Genomic DNA, 14059 nt, shown 5'->3' on the forward strand with positions numbered 1-14059 from the left:
TTAAAGTATGTGTGGGCCTGCTGTAGAGATTGGTGCACTTAAGAACATGACTCAAAACTGTGCAGTTTTAATGATCCCAGGATTACCTTTTTGTCTACATATTCTAGAATACACAGGACTTTCCTAAGGTAATATATTAAAATGGAAGTAACAATGAAATGAACAGAGTAGTCTCCCAATAAGTGAAATGTTCCTGGACTTCTTAATGGGCAACTCCTAAATCTTTCTGATTTTATCAGATTATATAATTTGACTATCTCAAACTTGGATGTACAAGTCCAAATGTTAACATTGGTCATTTTTGTACATTTGTAGATTTGAGAGCCATCAAATAGTTGACTTCTTTCCCTATATATAAATTATATGATTTATTTAACATTTAGAGAAACTGAAGTTTTGGTGGTCTAGCCTTTTATTTTCATTGGTGTCATTGGGTGCTAATGACTAATTTCCTTTTCAATACTGGAAAGTGTATTTATAGTAAATATACATGTTTCTTTTAGTTGCTTTCCTATGGGACACAGTATTTCTAGTTAATAAATATATACAAGGGGGCCCTTGGGATTGCATTAGTTCAAAAAGACTTCAGCTTTTCTAAATGTTAAATAAATCATATAATATAAATATAGGGATACAAGTCAGCTATTTGATGGCTCTCAAATCTACAAATGTACAAAAAAGACCAACGTTAACATTTGGACTTGTACATCCTGCCAAGATTGTATCTGTATGTGAGTGTGTGTGTGTGTGTGTGTGTGTGAGAGAAATATTAATTTCTTTCAGTTTGTGTTTTACTTTATGTTGTACAAATAATTATAATAGCAGTGTCCCTTTTGTTTTAATCCTGCTAACAGCCTGCTATAAAGACCTTAAAATAATTAGTACAGAATTAAATCAGTATCTTTTTCTTTTTTTTTTCAGCTTCAGTAGATACCTCAACATGGGAATTCCCAGATGTTTGTAAATATTACTTTGGATCTTTCGGTCAGTGGTCTAGCCTTTTATTTTCATTGGTGTCACTTATCGGAGCCATGGTGGTTTACTGGGTGCTAATGACTAATTTCCTTTTCAACACGGGAAAGTGTATTTATAGTAAGTATACATTTTTCTTTTAATTGCTTTCCTGTGGGACAGAATATTTCTACTTACCGTAATAAATAGATACAAGGGGGCCCTTGGGATTGCATTAGTTTAAAAAAGCCCTCAGCTTCTCTAAATGTTAAATAAATCATCTAATTTAATAAATGCACACATGTGGATAAGGATTTTAGAAAAGATAAAAATCTCTTCTAATATATGAATATATATTTGCCAGGTATCTTTCCTTGGGCATAAAAATTAAATCATCAAGATAATAGATTTTTAAATTATAGATAGAGCTTCAGATACCAGGGTGAAAGATGATGAAGGGAAGAAAGCCATTATAGAAGAGATTCTGAAGCAACTCATTCTTTTATGGACACTGTTTTTTCACCATTTTCTTCCCATTAGTTCCAATGTGACAGAAAATATATGTATGCAGACTCCAGAGTAAGAATTTTTTCCCATCATCACATTCCAATGCCAGGTTGAGAGAAGGATAGATCTGATAGATTCTAAGAAACTGCTGCCCTCCATTTGTCATACTTCTAAAATTTGTTCTTTAACATTCAGAAATGTGGTTGTTGAATCTAAAACTAGATGTACGATTTTTTCCCCCCAAATTGTCCTAAGTACATACAGGTAGTCCTCAACCTATGACCACAATTGATCCCAGAATTTGTGTTGCTAAGTGAAAAATTTGTTGAGTTTTGCCCCCTTTTACAACTTTTGCTTGCCACATCTGTTAAGAAAATCACTGCAGTTGTTAAATTAGCAACCTTGTTGTTAAGTGAATCTGATTTCCCCATTGATTTCGCTTGTCAGAAGGTCGCAAGAGATGGTCACATGATCCCAGGACACTACAACCGTCATAAATATGAACAAGTTGTCAAGCATCTGAATGTAAATCATGTGACCATGGGGATGTTTCAAGTGTGAAAAATGGTCATAAGTCACTTTTTCCATTGCTGTTGTAATGTTGAACGGTTACTAAATGAACTTTTGTAAGTTGAGGAGTACCTGTACTGAAGGCCCAATGTATGTATACATTTCTTCAGGAATTTTTTTTTTTATAAACCAGGGTTGATACCAAGTAATTTCTTAACAGAAGTAACAGTATTTTTGTGTGTACGTGTGGTGGCATGAATTAACAGCAATTCCCAGAAAAGCCCCTTGCATCTTGATGTACTGATTTTTCAAACAAGCACATTCTTTATTTTACAGCTACTTTTTGAGTTTTGTAAATATTTAATTATGGTTTGAGTGGTTAGATACCTTACTTTTCTATCATATCACATATCATACTATGGTTTTCTGACCTTAAACACATTTACTTGGAAGTAAGTACTAGTTGGTTGCCATAAGCCTATTACAATTAGAAAGAAATGCTGTCAAGTAGATTATTTTATTAATGCAGTGCTTCCCAAACCTGTATAATTACCCAGAATTGGATAAAAGTTGGGGGAGGGTGGGTTTGGGTAATGACCCAATGACATTATCCATCACAACAGGAACATTTAACTTGACTTAAATATTGTCACACGTACCAACATATATTTGAAAATCTCCCAACTATTCCTATTAAGACAAAAATGGTGAAATTACCAATGGAAATTTGTAGAAATCACATAAAAATCATTCATTGATGTTATTTCGGTAATGCAGATATTCCTTGAGTTATGACTTTTCATTCAGCGACCACTCAAAGTTGTGATGGTGCTGAATGAAGGGACATAGGACTGATTCTCAAAATATGATAAGAGTTTCTGATTAACAGTTTGGGGTAATAAAGGAAAACGTTTGGGAACCATTGCTTTAATAAGACATATTTACTTGTTTAAACCATTTAGCCAGTAGATGGCAATATATGCACTGCAGTGTGAAAAGTAGAGTAGACCAGGCTATTTTTTTTCCTAATGTAGCTGGATTTGCTCCCCATTTTATTTATGTGCATTAACAATGCCATGGAGTATATGTCTTTAATTAAATTGTCTAGAAGTCTGGAATTGGCTAATAGGCAATCATTATGCCTTTATTACACATATGTTGAAATCAGTGAAGTAAAAATCATATTCTGTTTTATTGGTTAACTTTTCCATTTAACCAGTTTTCCAGTATATTTTCCACCATATGGAAATACTCAGATTCTTTCCTGCTCTCCAGAATCTTGCTACTACCTGTCTGACTGCAAACAATGAGAGTATATCAACTTTCTATGTTTCTATGTGTGATTTCTATTATTTTTTTTAAAAATAGGCCAATGTAGAATCTGATATAACGTGGAATAACTTTACAAGGCTATACATATGATGCAATGAACCTTTTTCTTATACATTCTTTTCTCCAAACTCATAAAGTTTATACTAGATTTTATCATGTTAAGCTTTTTAGGCAAGATGTTTGTGTTCTCTTCTAATAGAATGTCGTAATTTAGATTTTAGAATTCATAGAGACAGATAAGATTACAGGTTGTCCTCAACTTACAACCACAATTTAGCCCAACATTTCTATTGTTAAGCAAGACAGTTGTTAAGTGAGTTTTGTTCTATTTTACAACTTTTTTGCCACATTTGTTAAGTGAATCACTGTAGCTATTAAGTGACTAGCAGGATTGTGAAGTGACTCTGGCTTCCCCATTGACTTTGCTTGTCAGAAAGTCACAAAAGGTGATCACTTGAGCCCGGGGATACTGCAACCATCATAAATACATGCTAGTTACCAGTGGTGGGATTCAGATATGTGAACAACCGGTTCTCTGTGTGGATGCTTCTTCCGGAAGTCCATTCTGGGCCTGGGCAACAAAAAATTAGCTACCAGTTCTGCCAAAGTGGTGCAAACCAGCTGAATCCCACTATTGCCAGTTACCAGTCTGAATTTTGATTACATGACCATGGGGATACTATAACAGTCATAAATGTGAAAAACTCTCATAAGTCTTTTTTCAATGCTGTTGTACCTTTGAATGGTTAATAAACAAATGGTTGTAAGTCAAGGACTACTGTTCCTCTCCACATCATTATTATTCTAGTGCCTTTGAGGTTTCATGAGAAAATATTTAAATTAACCATATTTCAAAAGTCTTCGGTGGAAGTTAAGATATATCATAGACTGAACTGATTAATTATATGCCATCAATTTTTGACTCCATTATCCACATAGACAGATTTTCTCCAAGGTGATCAATCCCTAGCCTGATATTTCAACTCTGTCTTGGACATGTTGATTCAACATACTCTTTGTACATATATCTTGTTTTTCTCCTGATGCTAGTTTAAAAAAATGGACATTTCATGAAAAAGAGATCCAGTTTTCCTCAGAAGTTGCATTAATCTCTTTATATTATTTTTAGTACATATTATGAATGTTCTAAAACATATTTCTTTCGGAATACTGTTGGAATATTGTTCTGTGCCTTTAAGTGTCCTTATTTTTTTTAGATTATATTCATGATATTAATGTAACAGACATTGTTCCTGGTACAAATGGAAGCAATAGAGGTAAGCAAAGTGGAAAAACAATTTGTTGCTATTGCAGTGTTCCTGTACCTGGGAATCTGGTTTACCTTAAGGACAAAATTCTCAATAAATATATCTCTTTTCAACATTGTGAGGCGGTTGGGATGGCGAATCATTTCTAAATGTTGTTTACATTCCTCATAGATTCAAAGATTCAAAGTAGGCAGAGAAGAATAATCTTGGTAAATAATCCCTAAACAATAAATCCATAAAATGATAATTGTCTTGCTTTCAGATAGATAATAACTGAAGACCACACAGTGTTTCACTGACTCAAATTCTCAAGCATGGAAATAGATGCTGGTAATAGTGCATATGGAAAGACTTTTAGAACTTCTGCCTTTCCAGGTGAAAAGTTCTAAATACAGCCTTTCCTCAAACAATGAACCCTTCTTTTGCTTGGGTGAACAATTGAGAATTACAATAGTGCCATAAGGTTGTGCAAATCTTAAGGCATGAAATTTACCACCTAGCACAGAGCCCTTTCAGATTACAGGATGAATGAGAACAAAAAAAGAAGGTTCAGAAATGTTAGTCTTGTCCATCCTGGTAATAGCACAGTCTCACTATTTAGCTTGTTTAAAGGTCTTAGGACAGAAGGAGGTAATACTGTATGTCCTTGTTTTCAAAGGTTGCCTATTCTGGAATAATACCACATGTGATCTCAGCCAATATGCTTCCATGAAACTTAAAATTGACTAAATATGAAAAGTGTTTATCAAGGCAAAAGGCTAAGTAATATTTAAAAGTGTTGCAACTATTTAAAGAAACCAAAAGAATGTATAGAATAGAATAGAACTGGAAGGGACCTTGGAGGTCTTCTACTCCAGCCCCTTACTCAAGCAGGAGAACCTATACCATCTCAGACAGGTGATTGTCTAGTCCAGACATGTCAAACACAAGGCCCGGGGGCCGGATCCGGCCCGCGAAGTGGTTTCATACGGCCCGTGAAGTCATCCTGGAAACAGTGAGGGAACGGCCCCCACTGCCTTGGCCCTGGCCCAGAGACCCTCCTCCTGCCAGAGACCCTCAGATCTGTCCCACTCCTGCCCAGGCCCCCATAGGCACCCTTCATGCGAACGAGGTAGAGCTGGCCGCGCCCACCCAGCAGGCCATACGCACTTTAGCCACACCCACCCAGTAGGCCACACCCACCCGGCCCCCTGAGGGCAACGGCAATGCTGATGCGGCCCTCAGTGAAATTGAGTTTGACACCCCTGGTCTAGTCTCTTCTTAAAAACCTCCAGTGATGGTGTGCCCACGATTTCTGGAGGCAAGCTGTTCCACTGGTTGATTGTCCTCACTCTCAGGAAGTTTCTCCTTAATACCAGGTTGCTTCTCTCTTTGATCAGTTTCCAACCATTGTTTCTCGTCCTTCCCTCTGGTGCTCTGGTGAACAAAGTGACCCCCTCTTCCTTGTGGCAGCCCCTCAGATACTGGAATACTCTATCATGTCTCCACTATTTCTTCTTTTCTTTAGATTAGCCAAACCCAAGTCCCACAGCCGTTCTTCGTATGTTTTAGTCTCCAGGCCTTTGATCATCTTAGTTGCTCTTCTCTGAATTTTTTCCAAACTCTCAACATCTTTTTTCTGATATGGTGACCAAAACTGGCTGCAGTATTCCAGGTGTGGTGTTACTAAGGTTTTATAAACCAGTACTAATACTTTGCATGATCTTGATTCTATGCCTCTGTTTATACAACCCAGGATTGTATTAGCTTTTTTGGTTGCTACTGCACACTGCTGGCTCATAGTCAAATGATCGTCCACTAGGACTCCGATGTCCCTCTCACAGTTACTGTTTTTAAGCCAGGTCTCGCCCAATCTGTACTTGTACCTTTGATTTGTCTTACCTAAATGTAAGACTTCGCTTTTCTCCACATTAAAACTTATTTTGTTGGATAGGGCCCATTGTTCAAGTTTGTCTAGATCTTTTTGGATCCTGAGTTTGTCTTCTGGGGTGTTGGCTACTCCTGACAGTTAGGTGTCATCTGCAAATTTGATGAGTTCCCTTTCAATTCCATCATCTAAGTCATTTATATTGAAGAGTACTGGGCCTAAGATGGAACCTTGTGGTACCCCACTGCTTACTTCACTCCATGTAGTGCCATTGAGGACTACTCATTGAGTATGGTTTGTCAGCCAGCTACAGATTCATCTGGTGGTGATGTTGTCTATTCCACCTTGTTTTAGTTTACCAAGGAGTAGGTTGTGGTCTACTTTATCAAATGCCTTACTGAAATCTAAGTATACCACATCCACAGCATTTCACTGGTCTACTAGTTTAGTCACTTGAATAGTTTAGTATCTTGAAGAAAAAATGACTTTTTCAGATATTTGCAGAACAGAGGGATCATAGTTTCACAACAGAAACATCTTAGTTTTAAAAGCTTGTTTCAAAATCCACCCTGATGTTGTTTCATTATTTATTACATGGTACCATACTTAACTGTGCTAGCTAAATGTTGCATCAAACCAATAGGAAGAATTCAACTTTCACTGTTGTTGTTGTTGTTGTTAGTTGCGAAGTCGTGTCCGACCCATCGCGACCCTATGGACAATGTTCCTCCAGGCTTTCCTGTCCTCTACCATCTTCTGGAGTCCATTTAAGCTCATGCCTACTGCTTCAGTAACTCCATCCAGCCACCTCATTCTCTATCGTCCCCTTCTTCTATTGCCCTCAATCTTTCCCAGCATTAGACTCTTCTCCAGTGAGTCCTTCCTCCTCATTAGGTGGCCAAAGTATTTGAGTTTTAGCTTCAGGATCTGGCCTTCTAAAGAGCAGTCAGGGTTGATCTCCTCTAGGACTGACCAGTTTGATCGCCTTGCAGTTCAAGGGACTCGGAGGAGTCTTCTCCAGCACCATAGTTCAAAGGCCTCAATTATGGTCCCAACTTTCACAGCCATATGTTGCAACTGGGAAAACCATGGCCTTGACTATATGCACTTTGGACTATGGCAGGGTGATGTCTCTGCTTTTTAGTATGCTGTCTAGATTTGCCACGGCTTTCCTCCCCAGGAGCAAGCGTCTTTTAATTTCTTGACTACAGTCCCCATCTGCAGTGATCTTGGAGCCCAGGAAAATAAAATCTGTCACTACCTCCATTTCTTCCCCATCTATTTGCCAGGAATTGAGAGGGCCGGATGCCATGATCTTGGTTTTCTTAATGTTTAGTTTCAACCAAACTTTTGCACTCTCCTTCTTCACTCGAAACAAGAGACTCTTCAGTTCCTCTTCACTTTCTGCCATTAGAGTGGTATCATCTGCATATCTTAGGTTGTTGATATTTCTTCCGGCAATCTTAATTCCAACTTTTGATTCATCTAGCCCTGCCTTTCTCATGATGTGCTCTGCATATAAGTTAAATAGGCAAGGCGACAGTATACAGCCTTGCCGGACTCCTTTCCCAATTTTGAACCAATCAGTGGTTCCGTGTCCAGTTCTCACTGTTGCTTCTTGGCCCGCATATAGGTTTCTCAAGAGACAAATAAGATGTTCTGGTACTCCCATCTCCTTAAGAACTTGCCACAGTTTGTTATGATCCACACAATCAAAGGTTTTAGCATAGTCAGTGAAGCAGAAGTAGATGTTTTTCTGGAACTCTCTAGCTTTCTCCATGATCCAGCGTATGTTGGCAATACCTATGGACAGTACCCTATGGACAGTACCTTCACTGTAACTTCATGTAAATTTCAGAAATGCTGTTAATTTTTTCTCAAATACTACAATTATACAGATAACAAGGAACAAACAAACTGGAAAAATAATGCTAATTTTTCTTTTACATCCATCTATTTTCTACAAAGGTTTGTGCTTCAGTGAGTTGTAGCCAACTAGGCAAAAGGCCGGCATGGGATGAAAAAAACTACATTTGGAAATTAGTTCATGCTTTCTGTATAAATCATGGCTAATGACATCTTATACTAGATTCTCAGAAAGATAGCCTTCTGCCATATGATTTTGGTCTTCCACTTAGATCTAACGTAGTAATTTTCAACATGATATCTTTTGAATATTGGGGAGTTGTAAGAGTCAAATCAAATCAAGTCAGATCTTTATTATGGTCATATACTTCATAAATAAAAGTCAAAATTCCCATTTGGAAAATACTGCACAACTATGAGGAAGTTGTATAAAATGAATGGTGACAAATTTAATGAGTAAAAGGAATAGACAGTATTCTGGAACTCTTTTTATGTGTATTAATATCTTAAAAATATAAGAAAGCACCTTCCCTTGTAGAGTTCCACTTGTCTGGATCTGTTGCTTAATTGTGTTATCTTCCCTTTTGTGCAAAGTATTATGTACCACTCAGAAATCTGTAGTTAAAGGAAAGAATGCTGGATGTATTGTCTTCCCCTTTGTGCAAAGTATTATCTGCAATGCAGAAATCTGCTGTCAAAGGAAAAGAATGCAGTATACTATTCTGAATCTACCATTGCATTTATAATTTGAACTTCTTGTAATCCACATAAATCTTTCAAGTTGTTGGGGCTATGAAAAATAAAAAATAAGTAAACAGATATTGGAATCTGCTGACATCCAGGAGAACCATCCTTTAACTAAGATGCAGAGCTATATCCAACCATACATGACTATACTGTATGCTGCTGAAATTCCATGCTGCTTATGTACTGCTTAGAAGCTTGCAGTTAGGTAGACTAATAATGATCCAAAAGATTATTTTGCAGCTTACGTGGCATCTTTGCAGTATTTGGACTTGTTTCACTAGGCTAAAACTGAAGCAGTGCTCTAGAAGGAAACCAATTTGAGAGTAAGGGGAAGAGAAAACATGTTCAGGGACATCAAGAGTCTTATAAAACAAAAAAATATAAAGGAATTATATATATGATAGAGTGTTAGCCATTTCTTTCCTGTTGAGTACACTTGTGGATTGTGTTAATTATAGCCCAGATGCCTTCCTGATGTGCATATGTTTTATAATTTGTATTCACCCAAGGATGTGTTGAGTGGTACATTATAGCTCTGGCTGGTAACATACTGTGCTGTGTAGCTAATTTTGAGAAAGTACCAATTCCCTATGTAGGGTTTTAAGACTTATAACAAAAGGAAAAGAGGATCCACCTCGTAAGCAACCCCAGTAATTCTGGGGAGACTCGGGAAGCAGCAAATTGCCAAAATGAGTTTCTGTGCAAGGAGTTATAAGTTAGACTTAGCCAATTAAAAAAATACCAGTCTTCAAATGATTTGAGCTACAAAAGTTGTGGTGATTTCATTGGGAATTACAGCACTGCCCAACTGTCGAAATGTTTTGAGTGAAATAAAACCAACATTTTAATGTATCTAGAGACAACCTGACTGGAAAATTATAACCATCTGATAGCTGCCTTGATCCTTCTTCTCTTTTCATTGCAACAAATGGCGAATAGGGGAAGAATGTATTAATTTACACAGCTGCAACAAATGAAATGTTAAATGCAGCACTCTTTTATTGCACATCCCATCTTTCCCTAATGACCATATGGCAGCATGAAAAGGGCAGTTTGCATGATGAAGGATAGGGATTATTGTCCAGAGGTACTTCAGAGTTACTGGAGTCCAGCTCCCATCATTCTGGGCAGCATAGCCCAAGGCCTTTGGTCATGTTGTCTGGAAATGGCAGTAGCTATAATAATGTTATCTGAAGCATACCAAGCAAAGGAAGGCTCACTCCCAATATTCATTTCTTACCTGCAAGAATTATTTATTTATTTATTTTAATTCCATTTATATCCCGCCCTTCTCCGAAGACTCAGGGCGGCTTACAAGCTTAGCAGTAGCCTTCATTCTATGTATATGCCTGCTTATTAGGGCTTTCACACACACCCCAAGCGGCATTATTACAAAGTCAGCTTAATTGCCCCCAACAATCTGGGTCCTCATTTTACCTACCTCGGAAGGATGGAAGGCTGAGTCAACCTTGAGCCTGGTGGGATGCGAACCTGCACTAATTGCAGGCAGCTGGTGTTACTTAAGGAGGCATTAGCCCACTGCTCCACCAAGGCTCATATCAAGGCTCATGTTATGTATCGTGGGGGGTGGAGGGGGATCGACACATCAGGCGACACATCGACCAGCTCAGAGGAAGGGCCCCTGAGTGCACCACCCTCACCCAACCTGATAACCACACCCCAGAAGAGACCAGACCAATTGGAAACCGCACGGATCCCGAAAAAGTGGAGGTTATGTGTGCATATAAACAATATGGAGATCATGCTTAAATAAAAGTAAGCCTGCCATAAACAGAGCTTCTATGTTTTTCATTTTGGTGCCTTTACACCAGTGTTGACTCCTGGCAATACCTGGACTAATCCCTGTGGTTTTCTTGTCATGATTTTGGAAGTGGTTTGCCATTGCCTTCTTACTAGGGCAAAGAAAGTCAATGACTGGCCCAAGGTCACTCAGCTGCCTTTGTGTCTAAGGTAGAACTAGAACACTGTCTCCTGGTTTCTAGCTGATGCCTTAACCACTACATGAAACTGACTGTTTTCTGTGGATTAGAGTTCACATATTTATTCTCAGGTTATTGTTTTGCTGTAGACATAAATTATTCTTTGCCATAAGGATGAATGGCTATTAGTCTTAGTGGCAGTGAGACTGCTCTGAAGGGAATCTAGTGGGCTTTCTTGTACAGTTTACTGGCCATTGTAAGAACAGACAGTTAGACTATATGGGCCAGCAGGGCACTGCTTATGCTTATTTGAAGAGGTTAATCTAATGCGGTGTTTCTTAACCTTGGCAATTTTAAGATGGGTGGACTTCAATTCCCAGAATTTCCAGCCAACCAAGATTAAGAAACATTGAACTAAAGTTCAAGCTTTTATTTCCAATACATGATTCCTCACCATCACCACCAAGTGCAAATGATTTCCTTAAGCTAAAAAATCATTTTCTTTCCTGTCTAATTTTACAGTAATATGTCCTAACGATGGTAGCCATGAAGTACCAGGAAATGAAACTTTTGAATTTACTTCTACCAGTGGTGCTGAATTTGAGGAATTTGAAAAGTGGTGGGACAAATCCAAAACAGTTCCATTTTATTTAACCATCATTCTTCTACTGTTGAATTTTAAGTCTCCGTCTTTCTTTGCCAAGTTTAACATATTAGGTATGTAGTAGTCTTTTAAAATTTTTAAAAAGTATGCACAATAGATTGTTTTTAGATACCTTGACTCAATAAATTTCTTATTAGTTGTGGACCTCTACACAAAAGTATTTGCTTTGATTTTTCAGCATCTCATGAAATTTAAAACTTGCCGAGGGTGGGGGGTGTTTAACAGGCCTTGAATTAACTTGGAGCAAGCAGTGAATGTTGGGGAAGATTTCATATGTTGCTTTAGTTCTTCAACCTCTCTTTCCACTGGAAAATGCTTCCTTCTTATAAAGACAGTGCTTCCACTGTGGGAAAAGATAAAATTTTGCTCCACTCTTTTTTTCCTCCAGTAACTGGAAAGCAATTTCATCATGTTTAATGATCCCTCAAAATGCTTAACTTTTGCTATTTGACATCTCTAATTGTGTTTTTTTAAACTTTAAAAAGAGACAGCAGTAATCCTTTGTCTACCTTAACCATAACAGAAACGTTTCAAACTTTTTGCCTTGCCCTGTTCTTTTTATTCAATTGGAGATATTTCTTGAAATAGTAAAAGGTTAAAACAAGACTGTGAAGGCTTAGAAACCCATCTTCTGTTCATTTTGTTCCCAGTTTTCCAAATGCTGTTTTATTTTCTCTGTATGCAAGTATATTCACACGCATATAAGAAAGTAATAGGTAAAGTAATATGAAAGTAATAGATAAGGTGAAATTATATGTTGTAAACCAATATTGTTCTGCAATATTATTGTGAAGCAAGGCAGCAATGCAAACTGTTTATCCTTGCGTATCAGATCATGTTTATGAAAATGGATGTGCAAACTATGCTCACTTTATGTTGCAGAGGGACTACAGTCCTATAAAGGAAGTTTTTGCACTGCAAATTCATTATTTTTTATGAAAATATCCACATTTAAAACACATCTGTATTTTGTTACTTTGTCTAGAATTTCTAGTCTCCAAAACCTTGATTAATTTTTCTTTCAGATAGTTATTATGGGAATAGTAGTAGTAGTAGTAGTAATGTAGTAGTAATAATTTTAAAATTATTTTGTCCTCTCACTAACTTATGTTCCAGTTTGGTATTGCTGAATTTGATGCTAAGTAACTTCATCTCAGTCAGTTACTGTTAAAACTTATTTACAAGAAGAATATAAAAGAGAGAAGCTGGACTGTAATGTTCTAAGTCTCATAGAGGTTAAAGAACTTTTTCCCCCTCTGTCCATTGTTTAAATATGTCCAGATATCATTGGGTTTCTTTCTTTTCCCCACTGCAGGTACTATTTCTGTCATTTATTTAGTTATTCTTGTTACTATGAAAGCTGCTCTTCTAGGATTCCATTTAGAATTTGATTGGACGGCAACAAGTATATATTTTGTGCCAGGTAAACTTTTTAAACAATTTCTGGGCTATTCCCTTTAAATAATTTAACAGACTGAATAGGGCCTGCAGGACAGAATATGCTTTCTGCTGTAGTCTTATCTATACCTATCTTGCTATAATTCAAGCCCTAATTCACTAAAACACATCAGGCCTGTAGCTTCTTTACCTATAATGAAGGCTGGAACCGTCCCTATAGGCAAAACTGGGTCACCCATGCTAAGCCATATTTCACTAAATAAGATATGATGACTGGGTACACACATAAACATAATCCTTAAATTGGATAGTCACCACAGTGGTGATTCTACTTCAGATCTGAAGCCAAGACAGTGGTTTTGTTGTTCTTCCTATAAAAAGACTTGTAAGTGTCACAGGTAATTTCTTCTACTTTTGCTGGGAATATAATATGTTGTCAAAATAAGCTCTGAAGAATATTGTTTTCCTTTGCTACTCTTTGATTAGATTATTCTTTATTTTCTTGGGGAATCCTACCTGGGGAATCATTATCCAGGTGCTAAATTTAATTATTCCTAGACAATAGCATACAGCTAAGGGAATTACAAACATTGTTTCCTCCTAGGGATTTCTCCTCAATTTGCTCATACTTTATGGGCAGTCTTCCAGTTTCCCTTAGCCCATATGGATTGGTACAGTAGCTACCAGCTATTACAACAAAAACAAAACGAAATACTTAAAGATAGATTCCAACGCCATTCTTTTCTTCAGAAAAAAAAAACATCGAAAATACCCTGTAACAAGAAGTTCTTGATATTCTGTGAACATTGCCTTCCACATGTAGGTTTTTGATGTGAGAGGCCTTATAGAAATGTTCTCTTTAAAGAAAAGTGTTGGAAAAGGCCTCTTAAGGAACTGGATTGTGGTGATAACATGGCAGTGCTAATAAATGAGGATAGATACTGGTGAAACAGAGCCATTTCAGTATGGCCACTTGGCTGTCAGTATTCTTCATTAATTAATCAGAACA

At 37.3% G+C, this 14059-nt stretch overlaps 1 protein-coding gene across 2 annotated transcripts in view; it reads left to right on the top strand.

Annotated features, from left to right (window-relative positions):
- Positions 1-14059, top strand: part of SLC38A9 (solute carrier family 38 member 9) — a 46317-nt gene that overhangs the window by 11536 nt on the left and 20722 nt on the right. Inside the window, exons 7-10 of one of the 2 annotated variants that reach the window (XM_083356293.1) lie at positions 922-1092; positions 4518-4577; positions 11511-11705; positions 12968-13075. In XM_083356293.1, coding sequence (XP_083212419.1) covers positions 922-1092; positions 4518-4577; positions 11511-11705; positions 12968-13075 — 534 coding nt within the window. The remainder of the gene's footprint in view (positions 1-921; positions 1093-4517; positions 4578-11510; positions 11706-12967; positions 13076-14059) is intronic. The other variant, XM_083356294.1, reaches the window with a different exon arrangement.

This window comes from Vipera ursinii (genome assembly GCF_947247035.1).
Source record: "Vipera ursinii genome assembly, chromosome: 2".
In the NCBI taxonomy this organism is placed as follows: domain Eukaryota; kingdom Metazoa; phylum Chordata; class Lepidosauria; order Squamata; family Viperidae; genus Vipera; species Vipera ursinii.